Below are 23,685 nucleotides of genomic sequence, written 5' to 3' on the forward strand. Positions count from 1 at the left end.
CGTTCGTAAGATACACTATTCTCGAGTATACCCGCGTTGAGTGAACAACGTTGGCGCAATCAACGGATTAACCTAACCTTAGATTAATCGTCGGTTTTTGTTCATTAGATACATACATACATACTAACAAGTACACTCACTGCATAGTTTGGATTTGTTTCGTATAGACTGCCAATTTCGTGGCATTCCGTTGTGAGAAAATCCATTGAAATGTGTATTTTCGAACATTCGATTGAAATGAAAGTGGAGTTTTGAAATTTAAAAATCAATTTACATATTTTCACCGAACGTGCTATTATCAACCAAAAACCTTTGAACGAACGCGGAATCGAGATTTTGTAAAGGCTGAAAACGGCGATTCCAAATTTCCAGCTACATATATATTTGTATGAATGTATGTTTATATATACACGTCCACTTAAATGTGCATATGTGTGTACATATGGTATATTAGGGAGCGGTTTCTGCATACTTGTCCATAAAGATATTTGCGAAAAGAGGAAATTCTTGAACGACGCCATATTTATTTTGCCACAACAATAAGAAACAAGACATCACACCTTACCATATAACCGCAACACGAAAGCAGCATACATATAGTAAATACATACATATCTAAATTGAAAAAATTTGGAGACAAGTCGCTTAAAATCCGATCACGAAGGTTCTACGGTCAACAAATTGAAATAGTTCAAATACCTGAGCTACCAACAAATGAACGAGCACATCAGCGAACATTTTAACTGAGGTCTTTACTGTCAAAAACGATAAATAGTTAAAATATATATAAGTAGTACACATGTATGTATGTATATGCGCATGCATACAATTTTAAAAAGTGCAAAACTAAGTTTCGAAATTCACAAGGAAATGCTAGAGTCGAGTGTCCGAAATGTTGTGAGTTGCCCAAGTGCTTACGTATGAGTACGAAAATTAACAGTTTCACATGGCAAAAGTGTATTCGCACACATTCTCCGACACCTGTATGTTTTAATGTGTTTGTGTGTGTCAATGTGAAGAATAATTAAGAAAGAATCTCGTGAATGCTCGTCGCAGGGGTGGGGAGAAAAAAGAAACAAAGTAATGAAAAATGTAAAAATGTAAAAAAAGAAAAAACAAACGAATAGAGGTAAAAGATGAAATGAAATAGCTGATTTCAAGAACCACTTAGAAACACATCAAAACCAGAAAATCAACTTTGCTAACGTTATTGCTTGACAAACTTAAGTATACTGAATTCACCTTGTCTACACATGTTTCCGTGATTGTGTTTGTGTGTATAAATTTTGCTGACACTAATCTGTCTGCCTTACATGAGTTGTCATAAGCTTTCTTGGTACGAGCATATCGGTAGTTTTAGACAAGTGTCACTAAAACTGAGTTTCAAAGTGGATTTCATAAGAGAATAGGTAACAGAACCAACCTACTGTTGTTATTTAGGGCCATTTATAGAGCACGTAAATATGGGTGATTCTACACCAATTTGTCGCTGCCGAGTGCTCTATTTGGGCAGTGCGGTACCACGTCAGAGTAAGGACGGCTTGCAAGGGATCCAAGAGCCGTTGCGCAGCCTATATCCCTCGGAGGGTGCTGTCGGCGCCAAAGGCATAGATTCGTGGTTAAGTGTATGGTCGAATGGAATTCTACTCGAAAACGTCGATGAAAATTTAAAACAAATCACACGATTCTTCCCCATTGAGTCGTTGCATTATTGCGCAGCTGTGCGTCAAGTTTTAGTACCGGAGCGTGGAAACTCCAAACCAGAACCAAAATTTCTGCCGTTAGACTCGCCATTTGCACGAATGCCCCGCGCTCAACATCCTCCGATATTCGCTGCAATACTTCGACGCACCACTGGCATCAAAGTGCTCGAGTGTCACGTGTTCATTTGTAAACGCGAAGCTGCCGCAAATGCTCTAGTCAGATGTTGTTTTCACGCATATGCGGATAATTCTTATGCTCGGCAATTGGAGACGGGTAGTTCTGGAGGTGGCCCGAGCGCCAGCGTTTACGGCACATTAAAGAGTGCTGTTGGTTGTAAATCAAATGGTGATTTAACTGGTGTTGGACTTATGCATAGTAATCATCATAACCATCAACATAATATGGGCGTGTCATCGAGCCAAGCTGGATGGCGCTCTCGCTCCGGCAGTACAACCACCTTGAACAGTGTTGGGCGGCAATCCAATGGTCATGCTTTTAACGGTACGAGTGGTATCAGCCTGAATGGTGGCGGGAGCAATGGTAGCGCTACCGAAGGATACACATCCGTAAAAAATTGTAAGTTTTACCAACTTTCATATCTCTAAAACTATTTTAATTATTATATTGACATCTTGTCACTTACTGCTTGCTTACGAAGCGTTTAGGTAAATAAACGTACGGACATTTCTCTTGATTTACTGTAATTCTTTCACCTGGGCTAAAAAGTATTTTAATATTCTCCTTTTATTTTCATTAAGTACCTTAAAAGTGAATTTAAGGTACAAAAATACCTAATATTTGTGCAACTTTAGTTATTTGTTGCTGTTATTGTTAGCATTTTATTGCAAATTCTGGACATAATTACTACGGGTATACAATTCTATGGAGTTTCTCTCCCTAAATAAGTAATATTATCTTAAGTATATCATAAGATCATATTAGTCAGCAAATGGTCTAAAATTTTATAAAGAAATCTTCACTTTGTATTTTCGAAAAAAACTAAGTAAAGAAATTAATAATAGTAATGAAGAATAATGATGTAAAACATCCAAATTGTTGATTTCTTCCTAAATCTGTGATTTCTAACTTATTGAGGAAATATCGAAGAATTTTTAAACGCCCTCTAACAAACCGTTTGTTTTCTTCCATAGTTAGAAAATTTATTTTCCAAGTAAATATTTGCGCGATAAAAAGATATTCAATAATTAAGCTTGGTTCGGATTAACTTGTCATTCGATGTGATACAGATTGGTTGTGTATGAACACAAGTATATACATATGTATTAGTACACTAAAAATAAATGAACAAACCAACTCTCACATGAATCTTAAGCTATTTACGCATAGGCATCTCAAAATATGAAAGCACTTTCCACTTATTTAAATATTGACGATTTGGTATCGAGTGTTATCTGCTAGCTTTTAAATGAAAGCATTTCTTTTGCTTTATGTGTGAAGGCATGTACATCAATGAAACTTAAGAGACAAATATTTGAAAGCAACAAATAAATGTTAATTGGAGTCAGCTAAAAATACATGTGTAAATTTCGTATCATGCTGTGTGTATCAAACACAAATCGGTGTGTGTACGTATGCAGATGTATTTGGTAGTTTGTTTGTGTAAATGTGTTAGTAATTGCTTACAAATCCCCTGCAGAAAAGTGCAGTCATTCTGAATTGGTTTGCTTGTGGTGCATCTAGTACGAGTTCCACAATCTGTATAATATTGTAAATGACTGATGTCTTTTTATAAAGGAAAGGAAAACTAATTTACAGGTGAACTGTGGTCGATTTTAAAGGTTGAAAAAAGGGTTATCTCCATTTCCGTCAAAACTTCATATAGAAAAAAGTTATGTGGCAAAATTGTAGTTAATGGAAAGATTTACAACTTTTGTATTTATACCTTTTTCACATAACCTCAAAATTTATGTGAAACATTCAAATATCCATGTTTTTGGGTTTTTTATGTTCCAAGCACACTATATATTTTTTAAATTAAAAACCCCAAAATTTCAATCAAAAGTTCTCACGTCAAAATATCAGATATATTTCTTTCACTTTTTACCAAGGTTATGGTCTATTAACTGGCATAACAAATTTATTTTATGAAGTTAATTAAACGTTTACGTAAGATATTTACCAGGGCTAAGACTATCTAACTATCCAATGAGGCTTAACAGTAGTTTCTAGGACGAACGCCTGCAAAAAAAACAATAGCTGTCTTCGATTCGCCATTTCTCTTCATGCAACTGCTCTCTTCTCAAAAAAAATTATATATAAAAGCAACAACAAAGTTGTCGAGCCGAGTTCGTACAAGAGAGTATGTGGATACCTCATTAAATTGGTATAACCGCTAATTTCAATGCTACTTAGTTTTGTTTTTCTTTTGTCAAATATTATGGTAGCTTATGCTAACTATATGATGTACCTTAATCAAGTCTGCGTATCTTCCGGATTCCACTCGATTTTTCTAATACGCAACAGCCATGGTAGGAATTACTACATTTAATCGCTTTCTAGATTTCTTTTATCTCAAGGTACGTATGACTATTTAAATGTGGTATAACAAGCTCTGTACAAATCCCAATCGAGCACTGTGCAAAATTTTATTTACACCTTTTCCTAGATTGTAGATTCTCTGCAACATTTACGCTTATTAGCATAGGCACAATACATTATATTACACGATTAAATATATGATTGTATATGACTCAATATTTTTCATTGATGTTTAATGTTTTTTTTAACCAACCAACAGATGAGATCATATCGTATTTAACACTCGATGAGACGGAATTTGTTTATTTTTTAAATAATAATAGTAGTGAGTTGATCAAAATTTGTATAATAGCTTTGTTGAAAAAAATCTTTTTTAAATTAAAGCGATTATGAAATAAAATTATAACATACTTAACACTTTATTAGGAAATTTTCACATTTAAATCATTTCCAAAAAAATTGTTTATAAGATTTTTTCAAACGGACAACAAAAGTTTTTTGTTGGTTCCTTATACTACTATATTTATTCGATAAGTTTTGCTTTTGAATTGTTTATATGGAATGTTTTATTGTGCCCAAAAATATTTTAAACATTTACAACATCTCTTTTGGCAATACTACATAGCTCGAGAAAAGATAATCGTATTGTATATGAGATATCATAATTATTATTAGAATGTATGAATTATTATCTAATCCAATACAACGAACAGTTTTCGTAACAATGAGTATCTCGGACAAAAAGTGAGTTGTCCTCACACACAAATCACCCAGATGATGCTAATGCTAATTTCAGTCTCCTCCTTTGCGAGAGTATTTCATATTCAGTATGTCTTTACCTGTATTCGGTAATTCGCAACGACGACGTAACAAATATCTTGAAAATCAAGCGAATCTTCCTTGATTGATTTAAATCTTGGCATAAATGTCAAGTTCTTAACAGCCCTGAAACTCATAATAAAGGGTTCTGGTCTAATAAGAGACTATGTAATATCTTAAGACTATTTGTTAATAACAATTCGTTCGCATTGTTACATCCATATATATTTACATATTTTCATAGCACATATCGTGTTGCGGAAACACGATTTCATGCACGCATGCACCGCATGGCGGATGCACCGTGTCTTTTACACCTGAAAATTTATTTCTTATAAAATAAATTAATATTTTTTTGCATAATACAATTAAAAAGTCCCAACTCTTATTTATGACTTTAAACTTCATTAACCATATTTGGCGTTTATTGCAATTTATGTGATAATTATTATAACTATTGTATTGTATTGTGTATGTCCACATGTAATGATTTCTATTTTGTATTTTTTCAGTTTATGGAAGTAGTGCTGATTTAAACGTAACTGTCGACGATGGCGAGAATTCGATATACAATGGAGATGAGAATCACAAAGTCTGGAGTGGTTCTCAAGATCAACTAGACGCCATTGCAATGGAGAGCCCATATGAAGTCTTTTCGGGAAACACTTCTACTTTGGGACGTCCTGTGAGAGCGCGTCAAATTAGCTCACCTATTGATGTACCACCCCCACCCATAAGAGAGGAAGTTAACAAAAAGCGCAAAGAAAAAAAAATTTCAAAAACACCTGGCACTCAAAGCCTTTCTGGAACACTCATACGCCCGAAGCCAATTCATCCTAGCACTTTACAAAAACCCGGAGTCTACGGAGGCGCTTCAGGTAGTGTGATTTTTGGTCCAGCTGTTGGGCCTGGAGGTTTCCCACCCCCACATGGCTCAAGAAATTATCACACAATTAGTCATCGAGGTTTTCATGGTGGCCCATCAGGGCCACAACCGCATTTTCATCATCCTGGCATGCCATCACAACCTCCACCACAAATGATGCATCCACCACAAATGGGTATCCCAATGCAAATGCCTGTTATGATGTCACAACAATATGCCACACTTCAATCCTCACGATCTACAAAGAAAAAGAAGAAAGATAAAAAGAGCAGTGGCATACCAGTTGGACTGCCCATGGTACCACCGATTTATGCGTATCACCAGGGTATGGGCCCTCCACCAGCACCTCAACCAGCTATTGCACAATCGTTAATCGGTGATCCACGACCATTAGCGATGTCCAATCGAAAGCTAGCAGTATCTATGGGAAATGGACTAGATGATGGACTAAACTCTGGCGCAGAATCGCCTGGTGGTACTGGCATTTATCGGAGAAAAGGTCACTTAAATGAAAGAGCCTTTAGCTATTCTATAAGACAGGAACATCGAAGCCGTAGTCATGGTTCGTTGGCTAGTCTACAATTTAATCCACCTGACATGAAGAAGGAACGAGAAATTGCACAAATGGTTGCCGGGCTCGATTTAAATGATGGACCCGAAAGGGAAATATCGTCCATGACACTGCAGCGAAAGCATCTGATTGCCTCAAATGACGTAGGATCCGGCATCCAATCACAACAAGCAATTTATGGGAATGGGGGTACAAATGCTTTGTATGGCAACAGCATGGGTCCAGCGGGTAGCATTGGCATGCCCCGAAGATAAGTTAGTGGGGTTAATTGCACCGTAGACCATGCCACATGCAATGAACATATTTATTATGATTAAATAAAGCATATAAATATGCGATTATAGATACATGTATTTACTCAAGTACATATATGTATATATGTGTATATATAATACATACCCTAGGGTCAAGATTATATATATGTATGCGAAATATTCATATATATATTTCAATATGGAGTTAAACCAGTCGATGTGCCCCCGATGAACAAACCCATAAATTAGTAAACGAATAGAGTTTTAGAGATGTTGTCAAAGCGGACAAGTACATAACTACTAATACTGACAAATAATTATATAATATTATATGGATGCGTATATTTATTCAAACATTTGTATACAATCGAAATAATAGCAAGGTAAAACCAAAGAAGTACTTGGGAGAAAACTAATGAATTATTTTTCACTTGTCTGAAGAAAGTAAGCTTTTTATAGTATATAAATATGTATTTACGATGAATATACTTCCTTGTATACCAACCTACATATTTCACTGTTATTAAAAATAAAAAAAGAAGGAACTTAATTTACATACATATATGTTAATTAAAACACAACGTTCCGCAAAATAAAATCATACACCACGCCCAAACTTCAGAACATCCATTTCAACAATTTAATAATCATCGAAGCATTGTACAAATTATATATCTAATGATTTAGAAAATAATTTCAATGTGTGTTTGTTACATACATATGTATCTGTATGCATATGAGCCCAAACATTTCTGACATTTTATGCAGTCTTTGCACGTATTTGAAGTGTGATCCATAAAAGATGAGAAAACTCCAAAGATAACCAAAACTTTAGACACCATGCACTATTCCAGAATCCGAACATTAACAAAGCTCGGTATTACTTACGGGACCACGATAGTGAAGTATGCGAGTGTCAAAGGACTGTTGTAATATTCCAATCATTCATTGAAATGTGACATCCGTTAAGTAACGGTTAACTGATTTGAGAGAAGACCTTACTACCCAGTCAACCATTGTGGCTATAAAGGATCACACATTACCATAAATATGCATATGTATGTGTATGTACATACTTTTATATAAGTATGAGGAATCAAGTGGACTAAAAAATATGACATGATTATTAATTTTCTGAATGCCTTTCAAAGCAAATGAGAAGAATTATATAATATAATATTACGATGCTGGTCAATAGAATTGCTCAATATAGTTTTGACGGATTTGAATGATTATATACATAGTATGTAAGTATAAGTATATGCAGAATATATAAATTTATATATCAAAATTGCATAAATATTTATATACATACACACTATAGTATAGAAGGAACTTAATTTACATACATATATGTTAATTAAAACACAACGTTCCGCAAAATAAAATCATACACCACGCCCAAACTTCAGAACATCCATTTCAACAATTTAATAATCATCGAAGCATTGTACAAATTATATATCTAATGATTTAGAAAATAATTTCAATGTGTGTTTGTTACATACATATGTATCTGTATGCATATGAGCCCAAACATTTCTGACATTTTATGCAGTCTTTGCACGTATTTGAAGTGTGATCCATAAAAGATGAGAAAACTCCAAAGATAACCAAAACTTTAGACACCATGCACTATTCCAGAATCCGAACATTAACAAAGCTCGGTATTACTTACGGGACCACGATAGTGAAGTATGCGAGTGTCAAAGGACTGTTGTAATATTCCAATCATTCATTGAAATGTGACATCCGTTAAGTAACGGTTAACTGATTTGAGAGAAGACCTTACTACCCAGTCAACCATTGTGGCTATAAAGGATCACACATTACCATAAATATGCATATGTATGTGTATGTACATACTTTTATATAAGTATGAGGAATCAAGTGGACTAAAAAATATGACATGATTATTAATTTTCTGAATGCCTTTCAAAGCAAATGAGAAGAATTATATAATATAATATTACGATGCTGGTCAATAGAATTGCTCAATATAGTTTTGACGGATTTGAATGATTATATACATAGTATGTAAGTATAAGTATATGCAGAATATATAAATTTATATATCAAAATTGCATAAATATTTATATACATACACTCTTTGTTATGTACATTTGTTAAGAAAATTTTAAATGACTTTTCGTTTCGTCTCTATACAATGAAAATTGTGTGCCTTATTAGGTTTATATAATATTTACTGTTATATGCATATATATTTACTATAATATATTAAGTAATATGCAGAACTTTTTTTTTAAATTGGAGTTTCCATAAAAAATTGATATAAGTTTATATGTACATATTTAAAGGAAATCGCCAAAAACTTTAAATAAAAAGTGTAAAAATCATTAACTCGAATATAAATAAAATATGAACGGAGTAGTATATAAAGTACGATTCATTTTTGATGTCGTTAATTATTACCAGTTAAAATGCAATCAGACTTTCAATAAGATACTGTGGTACATAAGCACTGAGGTCTATGGTATCGAGGGATTGAAAAGTTATGGGGAAAAGCAATAAGGTGGTATGGCTTAAAACAACTATTTCTGGAAAGTTTTATTCCGATATCTTCGTTAGTTCTTGATTAATTATGGGGTGTGGGTGTGGTTATCATACGATTTCCCCCATTTTCATATTGTATGAAGAGGTGTTCTAGGAATTCAATATAGCTCATGTGGTCTACGCCAACTTTTTTAAAACTTACGCCCCACATGACTCACTTCTGAAATCTTTTGCATCAAATTACAGATTGTTATCCTAATTTAAAGCATAGTTATAGCAGAGAACGTAAAATGATATACGTTCTCTGGTTATAGCACTGTACAGATTTCTGATTCCGGTCGTCTGCAGTACCAACCTTCAATTTTTATTCAAGTTATCGCTAACAGTCACCCTGAATTCTACTCGTCTCGTCATCTTGATCATTTATATATACATACTTATATAAATGTATATCTGTCCCGATCATTTTAGGTGTTACAAAACAACCATTCGATGAACAAAATCGTTATACTCTGTAGAGACATGTTGCGAGAGTATACAAATAAAATACTACAAGGTTAGCTAGCTATAGATAAGCCTGCGAGAAGAAATAACTCAGTCCACATAAATTGATGTATTTGTTAAAATATATTTATTCATACAAAATCCTGACTACAAGGTTAGCTAGCTATAGATAAGCCTGCGAGAAGAAATAACTCAGTCCACATAAATTGATGTATTTGTTAAAATATATTTATTCATACAAAATCCTGATAGGAGTAAAATATAACAATGCTTAATTTCATTAAAGGAACAATATAGGCACTTATAAGTTGACTAAACAGATCACATAGAGCAATTTTTTTAAAATTTAAAATCATGTTGTTGCTTGGACCGTCATCTTGTTTGAATGTGATTTCTCCCTGAGAAGAAACGCATCTATCTACAAAATGAGGAAGATGAGTCTATGAAATATTTCCGATTTTTCTTCAATACAATAAATGAAAAGTACGTGCCACAAGTTAGCTACTTTTTAATTACCAAAAAGATTTTTTGTTAAGAGTCAAAAAAATACCATTAGTAATCATTACCATTATCATCAATAATACAGTAAACTCTTCAATTAATCTTAAATTTATATAGCTACTAACTACTGCTAACTTGTTTATTCTCCATGTGGCTGTTCGTTAAAAATCAAACCGTGCCGAACCCAAAATTTCAAACCACGGGCTTTGGAATGTTACCAATTTTGTGTACAAGTACATATATGTACATATGTACATATATAAAATATGATATGTGAAAAACACATACTAAAAATGCCAATTTTTCATATGTCTGGTTAAGTTCGCCCTAGATAAAGCAGACTATATTAAGACACCGATGCCGAAGCAGAAGTAATTGGAGCACAAGCTACATAGAGTACATAAAAACTGTAATTATGATTCTCGTTATCCTCACACAGTGCTCACAGCGCTGTTATAATGGAATGTAAAACACAGATGGAAACATAACCGAATATTGTATATACTCGTAATTTACAAGGTTCAAAGACGAAGAAATATTTTCAGGTGTCACGAAATTTTATACTAAAAAATGTTACACGTGAATTAATTATTGGTTATTCGTTGAAATTGTGCAATACAATCATATTTTGAATCTATTATCTTATACTGCAGGTTAGAGACTCACTTAGTTCCATTAGAATTATCAGGGAAGGTCTAAGCAAAGAACAAGTTTCCACCCAATTTTACTAAGCTAACTCACAATGTTGCGATCTTTTTATTTCAACAAGGGTAACTCACCACTTTTGTCACGGCAGTCAGGAGGAGGTCCGTCACCTAACCCTAGCCTCTCATGGTTGTCAATGATGTTCTAGATAAGTTTGAGGAAGTCGGCTGCCGGGTGATTGCCTTCGCGGACGACGTAGCTCCCATGGTTGAGGGAAATTTCTGAACACCGCGTACGAGCTATCATAGGGGTACTTAAGCATCGTATGCAACTGGGCTCATCCTAAACAGGAAGCTGCAGGGAAGCTATTAGCCAAAGGTGTGGACTCTCACCAAAGGTAGTTCTTTGGCTCTATGAAACCATAATTAAACCTATACTCTTCTACGAAATTCTTGTTTGATGGATGGCGCTGGAATAGATTACACTCCCGAAAAAATTTCCAAGTGTTCAACAGGCTGCTCCCATCATCACTGCGCACCATACCAACTATGCCACTGAATGTCTTGCTGCATATAGCATCGGTAGTTGTAGCCGCAAGGTGCATGGGCACTCTGGCATCCTAGCACACTTTGACTTCATTCCAAAATACTTGGAATAGCCTAGCTCTGGTTGTCGCTTCTCTGCTCATATACCTTCGAGGGAAGAAAGTACCCGCTGGAGGAGAGGGGCGGTGAGCTTTTTTACGGAAGGATCAAAGTTTTCGGGGAGGGTAAGTGGAAGAGTACACTGTCGGGAACTGTCCATCAGCTCTAGTTTTATGCTTCCTTGCTCCAGCAGCGTCTTCCAAGCGGAAGCGGCTGCTATACAGGTAGCAGTAAATCTACTGCTTCGGAGCGCAGCCTCCTTCAGAGTGGGTACTATCCACTGTGATAGTAAGGCAGCGATATTTGCCTTGAGTTCGCTGACTGTGCGCTCAAGACTAGTGAAAGGATAAGGATAAGGACTCCTTGTCTCTAGCATCGAGCTATTTTACGATACGGCTGGTTTGGGTGTCTGGCCACAGCATTGCAGAGCAGGAAACTGTATGGCTGATGAGCTTGCTCCGCCATGCTGAGGGATCAGAAATCTAACCTAACCTAAGCGTAAGAAATCCTTTTATTTTCATACTTAGAAAGCCTATTTTTGAAGTGTCTGTCAACCAACCGAAAAAAAAATTCGGATTATTGACCCACCCTAATGTATACATGTACATATATACATACATATGTATATGCACAGGTTTTCCAAAGAAATTTTAAATTAATACATAACATTCACACACATAACAGGAACACATTCAAAATAACTCATATGTATATTTGGTGAACTTTGATGTAAACATGTAAGTACTTATTTTTGTTAGTTTGTTGGTGCCCACATATATACATGTCTATCTAACAAATGTTGTGTATGAATATTTTATTATTTCATTCAATGAATTATTGCATTTGTGTACGCAGATGTGAATCATGCATATGTATATACGTACATACATGTGTGTGATCTATTATTATGTTAGTTACCATGGATCTTAATCTAAAATATAAATTGGATTGAATCAATACACACTCTAATACGAATCTTTGAAGTCGGGGGATATGTACTAAACATCAACACTCATTTATCACCATATGGTGAATTTACATCAATCCAGTTTATTTTAAACACTTGCTTACGCTCTTGCGAGTCGTGTATCTTCAGTATGTAGCTGTTAATATAGTTTTTTGTATACAAGTTGAATGCTTGTATTGTTCGATCCAAACTTTGGAATGCGGACAATCTAGTCAGCACATGAATTTTTACGCCAACAATACTGATTTAACATCAACAACAAGCTTTTTGTACTAACTAAAAGGGGCAGCAGGTTGGATGAAAGGGCAAGCAGATATCATTTAACATAACCGGCATAACTACGTGAAAATAGGGACTATGACTTTTGTGTAATATACGGTTATGAGATCTTCAATCGGAACGATGATAATTAGGTTAAATATACTTTCTCCTCTGCCCGCACATTCTTTTTAATAAACCGAAAAAAATAAAAGCGGTGAAAATTCAGGAAATGTTTATGATATTTGTGAATAAAAAAAATATCAGACATATTTTATGCGGTTTGAATCAAGAATGTAAACATACATAATATAAATACATAGGTATGTAGGTAGATGCTTTCATAATAAGTAAGTAACTAATTCCTCAGACTGGTCACATCCTGTCAATATGCTTCTTGCTGACCAGTTTAACGTACATACATACATACATAAAATGCTGCTAGTTTGCTTGTACATCTAGTAAAGTTTGTTCGATTCACTACTCTCCAAGCTTCGGCGAATCGAGGGCAGGTATCGCAGTTTTGTATATTAATTTGTTGCTTAGTTATAACCAGGGTTGCAAATAATGCATTAAAAAATTAACTGAACTAACATTTAAATGCATTTTTTTTTTGTTATCCCGAAACTCTTAATTCAAAATAATTTTTAATCCCAAATAAATAAATGTATATATCTCCTAAACCATTCAAGCTAAATAACCCAAATATGCACAGAATTATCATTTTGGACATTTCCTTCGACAGTGTGGATGAAATCGGATGATAACCCCGCCCACTCCCTATGTAACGGTTTTGTTAAAAACTACTAAAAGTGCGATAAATCAAAAACTAAATGCATCAGAGACAATTAATTTTACATCCGGTATGGCACAAGGGAGTTTTAAAGGAACCGGTCGCAAAATTGGGCGATGGGTGTGGCACCGCCCACATTGAGACGAAATCATATATCTCCGGAACTACTTGATCAATTTCAATAAAATTTTGTCCGTAAAACTATTTTAAAACTCCCAATGAGCGAAATCGGGCTACAACCACGCCTTCTTCGTATCTATTTTAGGACAAGACTTTGCACAAATAGTGCTTTTGAGGTATTCCCAGTTAACTAATATGGGGACACCAGTGCCTTGTGGACTTTTTACCGGAAATAACGGTCAATTTGTGAGATATATTTTTGCAATTCGGAGAACTTTTTTTTCTGATAATAGTATGCAAGTATGTCAAAAATGGATTGAATCGGGTCAATGCTTTCCTTAGCCCCCATATACTTTATCGAAATATTTGCGAACATCGGGCTAACTTTATACCGCATGTATCGACTAATATGTGAGCAATTTTAATAAAATTAAGTGGATGTATTTTCTATATAATGCTTAATCTTTGTGCCTAAAATATATAAAATCAGGTGGAAACTTGTCCTAGCCCCCATATAACAAATAACAGTATTTTAAAACATTCTGTTGATTTTACTCCACATATGTTGGTGGTGGTATGTGAGGCATCTTAATGAAACTCAGGGCGTAACTTATTCTGTTAAAAGTATGTTGTATTGCCAAAAATAGATGAAATCGAATCAATATTACCCATATCTCTCATATACCTCATATAAGATTTTAGAACTTACGGTTGGGCTTATGCCATACAATATCAGTCAATATTTAAGATAACTTAGCAAAATCTACCGAACGTATAATATTGGATATACTATAGTTGAACGTATAATATTTATAATATGTATATTATTATAGTGTAATGCCGAAAATATGCGAATTTCGTCTACGAATACCCCTAGTCCCAAATACTACCTATATTGATTTTCGTTATTCCAACAAAACAAACAAACGTTTATTCTAATAAACCTTATACATGCTGTTCAATGTGTGTATTATTACATTTATAAAATTGCTTGAAAATATGATCTCAAGTATACCTCAGCAATGTCAAAATTAATTCAATCAGTTCATCCGTTTCTCTGTCTCCAATTTTCGACTTTACACCTGACAAAATGTGTGATAATTTAATAAAATTTAATGAACCTTGTATCCCTAAAATAAGGAATTGCGATCCTCTGCTCATCACACAACTCATTACATTAAATTTACAATAGTTTCTTCGGTGAATGACGCAAACTAAAATATAGTAATAAAACTAAGTGAGAATATGGGCTTTAATATAATTTAACAAAAAACAAATTTGATTGTAATCCATTTACGATTTCGTCAAATAATTAATTATGAATTGTTTCGCAACATTTGTTAATATAAAGTTTTCCTAAAACCTGAGGATATGGGTCCTTCAAGTTGCAAGAGTATAAAATGTTTGGTTCCACCCGAACTTTGACCTTCCTTGCTTGTTATTTTAATTTTCCTTAATACACATGCCAAAGCACATCTGCGCATACATACATTTGCCGTTCCCTTATAAGGTAATGAATGAAAATTAGCTTGGTTCCTTTTGAGAGTGGTGTAGCTTATTGAGTTCTATTATAAAGAGAGAAGGGTTCTTTTTTGACGTGGTGTAATTTTAGTTTCGAACTTGTGCGTTTTCGATGTTCCCTCATCGTAATTAACATTTTAGTACAGCCAGAGAATGTTGATGAGTCAGCTAACATTTGCGCCTTCTCTATTCCATTTCCATTCCATTTCCTGTTTACAGTTCAAACGAATTAACGAACAATAAACAGCGTGCGCCTAAAACTCTGCAATGGTGTTTCAGGAGTGTTATCAGAGCAGAGAATGTTAATGAATATTCAAGCAGAGAATGTTAATAAATAGAGAAGGAGCAAATGTTAACTGAAATCTTTTTGAGTACTAATTTGTAATTCCACATGAGGGAACATCGAAAAATATAACTTCGAAAGAGAAAAATACACCACGCTGTGTGCGAAACGGAGAAAGGGCTATAAATAGACACAACGAATGAAAAATCGTGCGCATACTTATTTAGATTTGTGTTTTCAATTTCAATGATATGACGAAAATTTATCATTATGTTTTATTTTTATAACCCTTTTTTATTAAATGATATTTTAATTCTATTTTCATATTATTTCCCTCATTATTTATATTTTCTTTTCAGAAGTCAATTTATTTCGCTTTTATTATTTAAATTTTTGTTTAACGCATACCAAAGAACATCTGTGCATATGTATGTATATACATTTTGCTTATAGAGTGGTGTAGTTCATTGCGTACCCTGATAGGTGTGGTGACATTTTATTTTCGAACTTGCGCATTTTCGATGTTCCCTCATAGCAATCTACATTTTAGAACAGCTAACATTTGCTCCTTCTCTAATCATTTACATTCTCTGGCTAAATCAAATCTTTTTGAGTACTCATTTGTAGTTTTTACACGAGGGAACATCGAAAAATGTAACTTCGAAAAGAAAAAAGGATTTTCAGTGGTGGCTGTCGAATTGTACCATAAAACTGACATTTTGGCTGATTTGTTCAATTTTCCTGAAATCATCCATTCATCCTCGCGCTTTTGAGAAGAAGTTCCATATGAACACCAAATGTGGTTCACCAAGCGCACCGAAAAAAGAGTGCGGCGCAGAGTTATGAACGAACGCACTTCAATATGTAGCAAGCTTGCTCGAATCTTATTGGTCGATGATGGTACGTCTGCGCTTTTTTTTGTCGCTGTCGTGAATGTTTGATTTTTTACAAATGACATACTGATGACATACTTGTACTTACATAAAAATATGTACGAGTATGTACATATATGCAAATTTATTTGTGCATGAAGAATAGTCAATTTCGAAAATATTCACATACAATTTGGTCATTCGAAACAAGTAAAAAATTAAAGTTATTTGAGTTCACATATTTGACTATTTTAATAAGATGTTATCCGTGTTGCTGCTTGTATAGCACAGTTGCTTATTGCAATAACAAATTCTTTGCCTAAGTTCAAATCCTATCCGACATCTTTTGTTTTACACATTGTATCGTATTTTTCACAAACCGGGTTCTAAAAAAGTTTTTTTCAAACTGAACATAGATAGCTTAGAACGCCAGCAATAATAACGGGAAATACCGTAAAGTGAAAGAATTGGATGGAATTAAAACTGTGTTATATGGGGAGTAGACGTGGTTATTGCTCGATATCACACGTTATGAACTAGATTTCGTTGAAATTCTTTTATTAGTTTCTGAGATAAAGGATTTCACCTAAAGATGGGCGGTGCCACGCCGATTGTCCAATCGTTATATCGCTTCCTTTCAAATCATTAAATGCCATCTTAGATGTAAAATGTTGCTTCTGACCTACAAGTATTTATTTAGCGAGCTATCGCACTTTTAGCAATTTTTAACATTTCCGATTTTTTTAACATTACCGTTATACATAATCCTAAATCAAATATGAGCTGTGCATCTATTTATAGAAAATAGTTGATATTTGAATTAAAACTAATTCTGGTTAATCTTAACCTAAAAGTACCAATTATCAAATTGTAATTTAGCATGTGTGAACTTGAAGGCATAATACAATAATACCATAAATGTCCAAGTTAGCTGATCAGCTTTTGTAGTAAAACCAAATTATTTGCTTCAAGTGCACACTTTATTCATTTTATACGGATATATGTTCTATACATTGTTTTATTTACATCTGATTAGTTAATCGGCAACATTTCATAGATCAGCGAGTTTTCTTAGTTTATGTTTAAGTACTTCTCCCAAATCGCATATGACCATAGTCATCGAACTGTTCCTCGCCACCTCGTTTTCCAAAGCGCATGTGGCCATAATCGTCAAAACGCTTTGATCGATCCACGTCTTCATTTTCTATCAAAAAATCAAGTTCTATTGGGATCTTAGAACGGGGTACTTGCAACATTTTCGGGCTGAAACCGTATATTGATTGCAAATTGCGACGATTTTCGAATATTCTTCGGCCATTGATACCGTTCAGCGGTCGCAGAGGTACGCTACCAGGTGCTCCATTACCATTCGAATTTATATCATGTGATTCTGATTGCATTCCATCCAAGTTGCTGCCTACTGCTAAATTTACAATGATACAAAGAGTCAGCGTAAATGCCACCATTCCGGCTGCCATACTGAACTTGTTTAGAATTTGAGCCATTACAGTTGCTTTCACAGAGGATTCGTCGCTTTGAATGCTTCATATAACCGATAAGCATGCACCTTTTATAGAAAACACAATCTAAGTTGGTTGAAATTTTTGCATTCACAAAATAATAGAAAAAGCCTTTTTAATATTCTAGTAGTGACTTTCATCACTCATCTCTACTTTGCACTTACAACCCAACTGAGAAAATTCAATTACAATCTGCTTTTCATAATTTGACACTTTATTGACAGGTGACTATCTGCAAGGCGTTTCAGTTTTGAAATAAAAAGGAACTTGGGGTGTTAGTTTGTATGCATGTCCACAATATATATAATGATTTCTTATACTCGTATGCGTGTGTATATATTTGCGAAAGAACTGCAGTAAAATAATATTTTAGTCCTTGTTTTTAAATAAAAGATTTTGTATCCCGGGCTCATGTTTGAGAAGCAAAATGCAATAACCATTTTTAATACTCAAACCTAAGATGAAATCTACCGTTGATATAACCAAACGACGTATATAAAAGTTACTAATGAAAAAGTAGGCAAACAACATTCAAATTATTTGCAGTTCTGGGTTAAGGTATTACTAAACAGTGTAAGCCAAAAATAAGAGGCTAAAGTTATGCTCGAGACGTTAATACTTTCAAACGATGAAGGTCTTAATTTGGATGATTTGAAGGATTTGTATGAAGAAAATTGATGGTAATTAATACCTCGATCCAGTTAAGCATTTTTATGATATATGTAGATATGCTTTGCGAGCTTTACGATCATTCAACAGGAACGTAGAGGAAGTCCGTGGGCTGAGTTTAGCGAAAATACAGAAAAGCGACTTCTTAATCTTTATTTGAACTGAATTTAAAATTGTTTTTGCACATATGTACATAAGGGTGCCGCAAAAAAAAATTAAAGTTTAAGAGGGTATAATTTGTTTGAATCTTGTTGAAACAACTAGATACTAAGTTTGGTGTAGGTAGGATTACGATAACTCGTGCCGAATTGCATCGGAACTTGTCAATACTTGTTTAGTACAGCCGACACGCACAAACTATCGATACGCATGTTATAATTTCTGTTTTTTTTTATATAAAACATATTAAACGCAAACAAATTTTTCGTTAAGGCAACATTGCAGTAACTACGCAGTTTTAAGAAAAATGTATTTTTAATAGGTGAAGCAAAACACCAAATAACTGGACTAAAACTTCGTTCCAATAAATAAGTTTTCGCAGTGTATCAGTATTCGCGAGTGCATTATATATTGGGAAGCAGCTCGTATACTTACAAAATCTTTTCCCAATTGTGTAAAGAAACTTCGGAATTTAGATTGGTCAACATTTTTATTTCAAACTTAGTAGCGGCGCTAGATTGGTGTCACTTAAGTCTGAGACATAATATTATATAAGGTACAAATTCTTTGTTGTGATACTACAGCAGTAAACACAATTCATATTAATAAGGATTGTGTACTTGTTGAACAGAAACTTGATAGAAAGTTACTAACTTTTGTCTGCCGCTACTACATATTAACATTAAAAAGTGTATTCGAAGCAAAACTCAGTCAAGTGACGACAAGCCCGGATATTCTGTTTTTTTTTTTAAAGTTCCGAAATAACTGGAAGAGTGTTGACTAAATGACATACAGCGCTATAAAGAAAAAATAGGTTTGCATCTGACTGTTTCCGAAATATAAAACATAATCAAATTCTACCAATCCGAGACTGCCAGGTACCTTTCACAAAGCAAGGTGGATAACGGGCTGATTTATGCACTGAAAATAGCACTTCTTAGCACTTAAAATTACGAACAAGGATAAGCTCGTAATTGCAATTACATACAATTCTAAATTTTCACACTTATACGACCAACCCATGGTTTTTAATCGCGATTTTTATATTATTCTGTAGCATCCACAGATTCACAAGATGGCAATCGAATATAAAAATTGTAGTACATATATGGTAGTATAATTTTCATATATTGTTTTAGCAACCATTCTGTTATCCTGCCAAGTGTCTTCCGCTGCCGCATCTCAATTAGCAAACATCATAGAGTAGGGACAAAAAGAGGTCGGCCTATTTTATTCTCATATTGAACTTAATAACCCTTTAATTTGAACTTATTTTGCACGAACAAAACAGCGCTTGATCGTGCTATAAATCCACCAAAAACTGCACTCACCGAATTTTTTTTTTACTGCCTTTGCACAAACACTCGTCTATTCAAAAGTACCACGCTGTTTTACATGGGCTCAATGGAAAAAATGTATGCTCCGCAAGCAAGGCACACCAGTTGATGCATGCCCCTGTTTATTCAAATAAATAATTTGCGCCGTGTGTATACAGTCAATCCATACATACTGAATGCTTTTATCTACGATGGTTATTGGTTAATGTCAACGGACCATTGTCATTTTAAGATAGAAGTAAAGTATTGTAAATGGACAACAGTATGAAATATATTAAGAAGCATACCTTGCACTAAGTTGCTAGAAGATGACAATCATTGGGCTTGCTGAAGCAGCATTATACTTCACAAAAACACAAGTTCGTCTACTATATACCGACGACATGTTTCCCGGCCCGATCACAAATGTTATGGGAAATCACAAAGATTCGATGACTGATGCTACATTGTATCGACATCGAACAAGGTGAAAGGTTAACGTATCATTCAGTGACGCAATGTATAATGAAGCATTGATTGCTATTGTCATTGTGAATTTACCAATCAGTCATTTCGGTATGAGTTCACCAAATTCAAGTGCATCTAATTTAATCAACACAACATGGAATGAAGTATGATACTGCCGAATTGGCAGGAATTGTTTCTCGCAATGTTTCAATACTAGATGATGAACAAAAAACAATTTACGACCGCATTATGTTGGCAGTTTTGGCAGGGCAAGGATGATTATTTTGTTTGGATGCGCCAGATGGAACTAGCAAAACATTCCTAATATCGCTACTTCTTGCTGAGATACAATCGTTCATTGTTAAAGTGTCATTTGGAATGAATGTACTATGGCGCACAAACATTGGAGCATTGGATAGGATATTGAAAAATATAGGAAACCACGATAACCTATTTGGCGTCTCTCTGTTACTCCTTTCTGGTGATTCCAGACAGACACTTCCCGTTAATCCGGGTATGATGAAATCAACGCTTGCTTAAAATATTCACGATTGTGAAGTTATCTTGAAAAAATACAGTTGACAGTGAACATGGGCGTTTATATGCACCAAGATCCACTTACCAAAACTTTCTGAAAATAATTGTTAGATAGCTGTACATAAAGATACTGGATGCATAAAATTACCGACGGATTTCCGCCCAATCCTCAACTCACAAAATACTGTCATCGACAACATATTTCCCGATGTACACACAAAATAAAAAAATCTTGAGTAGAAAGATCGATTTTGGCAGCAAAAAATGTGGACGCGAATGGATTAAATTTAAATATACAACAGTTGTTACCTTGGGAACTTGGTCTCATACAAATCTATCGATGATGTTTGCGATGCCAATTAAGCTGTGAATTATTAAACTGAGTTTTTGGATATGCGGGGCATGCCACGGCGCCATTTACTACTGAAGGTTGGTTGGTTATTTTGCTTCGTAAATTGAACCTGCCATTGCTTTGACATGACAAAGTATGAGTCCTTAAATAATTAATGAAAAACTTTTACGAAGCCACAATTTTGAATAGCAAGTTCCGAGTCGAAAATATATTGCTGTCATGAATACCTATGATTCTTAAGCGCACTATTTATTCAATTAGATTGACATTCGCAATGGCGATGAATAACTCACAAAGTCGAACGTTGTCTGTTTGTGGGTTAAATTTGGGTAAACCATACTTCTCCCACGGTCATCTTTATGCGACATGCGTGAGCAAACCATCCAGTTGGTTTGTATTCACTAAAGACGGACTGACAAAAAATATTGTACACTCCATTGCGATGAAAGATTAATATTTGTTTATTTTTAATTGAAATAATTAGTAGTAGAAATCTGAATTATTTTCGATATATAGGTAGCTATCAATAATTGTAATTTAATATATGTACATATATTTCATCTTCATACCTCAATTATAATTACATCCCCCTGTTAAGTATTTTCAAAAATGTTTCCTAAACAAATTGTTTTCTTAAAAAAATATTTCCTAAAAATGAGTTGGTATATACATAATATGCAACTTACAAAAACTCCACCATACAATACTATATACTTAGGTACGTATGTAATGAAAGTTAGTATTATAAAACATTAGGCAGACTTAGAAATCGTCAATTGCAATGTATAAGAACAAGGTATAATGTTCTGTATGGCATCCGAAATATTTTTGACATCGCATTATATTTTGAAACTCATTAAACCGGCAGTCGATGCACAGTGACGGTGGCGGTGTAAGATTGTAAAGCTTCTTATTAGTTGTTATATTAGTTTATACTAAATTTGCATTGAATTCAGAGATTATGGCAATGTACTTAGGATGGCAATAATATAATATATTTTCCTATATATTTTAATGATGTTGTTCTTGTATTTTCGATGAAACGGAAAAAATTATTTAATTCAACTTTTTGGTTTTAATGTTATCATTTTTATCTTTATAAGATCGCAAAAACGAAACAGCTTATTGCAAGTAAACTTTGCAGTAAAAGTGTTATGTAACGTCAAATTATACAACGTATTGTTTTGCAATGTTGTTGACGATGCATACGGACGATTTATAAATACTGTAGTCATATTGTATCGATACTTTGCCGTATTACGTTTTCGAAGTCAGCCTTTCTGTAATATTACTAGTATTAAGAACACCTTTACGGCCAGGTTTTTAATTGTTTTTTTTTAGCAAGTTCAAGTAAGCGCAATTGTATACTCTCAGTATATTTTCGAAGGTCATGATCTACTATCCAAATGTCAGTGTAATAGTTCATACTTGTGTGCATGTAGGTAGATGCATGCACTTATTTCCTCATGTACATTAGTATGCATTTAAACGACATATCAAGGTGACTCGTATCAACTGTTCAGCGGAGCATAATTTAGTTGAATTGGTTTGTTGTGTTCAATAGCTGACTGAATCAAACGGTCGCTATTACCAGATAAAAACCGGTTCAACTGCTCCGATCGCTTCTTTTCTTTTACATTTCTATCTCCACCTATACACACAAGAAGCATATGCCGGCCAAAGCATCCTCTCATATGCGTAAACTCGCATTTTGCGATGGCAAAAACGTGAGTATGAAACCATTTTCACCACTTCGATATTGCAATGATCCGTTCAACGGTACTATAGCATACGATATCAAACTTAGATTATGCTGCACTACTTCTGTTAGTCTGTTAGTTTTGTAGGCATCACTTTGGTGCCATCTAAAATGTAGCACAGCTATGCACTCGCATTCCGGATTTTACAGTTTCATCAGGTTACTTGTATACATGTGTGCGTGTATTAGAACTAGTGCAAATGATGAACAAATCATGAATCGAGAAATAAATTATAATTTGGTACAGCTGCCGATCGCTCTTTGTTAGAGAACATCTAAGGTTAAATTCTTAAAATTATTATAAGCTTACAAAATGTACTATTGTATATTTAAGTATGTTTAAAAGAGTATTTAATACTCCTAGAGCAGATATCGATGATGGCTTAAATCGAAAGTACAAAAGATATATTTTTATTTTCCCCACTCCCTTACTAGTTAGTTTTCGGTAAAAGATTTATTGTTGTAAACTTTTATTTTTTCTAAATAATTATATATGTTTCACTATAGGATATGTACTCTATCGAAAATTGTCCACTAGATAAACAAGTTC

At 34.2% G+C, this 23,685-nt stretch overlaps 2 protein-coding genes across 2 annotated transcripts; one reads left to right on the top strand and one right to left on the bottom strand.

Moving 5' to 3' along the window:
* Nucleotides 1–9,136, top strand: LOC106623424 (uncharacterized). The gene is made up of 2 exons (XM_014242945.3): nt 1–2,280; nt 5,535–9,136. The coding sequence occupies exons 1-2, from the start codon at nt 1,464–1,466 to the stop codon at nt 6,731–6,733; spliced, it is 2,016 nt and encodes a 671-aa protein (XP_014098420.2). The 5' UTR covers nt 1–1,463; the 3' UTR covers nt 6,734–9,136.
* Nucleotides 9,137–17,437: 8,301 nt separating this feature from the next.
* On the bottom strand, nt 17,438–17,833 carry Dsk (Drosulfakinin). The gene has a single exon (XM_014242012.3). It carries the CDS (start codon nt 17,831–17,833, stop codon nt 17,438–17,440), a length of 396 nt encoding a protein of 131 aa, XP_014097487.2.
* Nucleotides 17,834–23,685: the final 5,852 nt, after the last annotated feature.

Source organism: Bactrocera oleae, chromosome 2, assembly GCF_042242935.1.
Source record: "Bactrocera oleae isolate idBacOlea1 chromosome 2, idBacOlea1, whole genome shotgun sequence".
In the NCBI taxonomy this organism is placed as follows: Eukaryota; Metazoa; Arthropoda; class Insecta; order Diptera; family Tephritidae; genus Bactrocera; species Bactrocera oleae.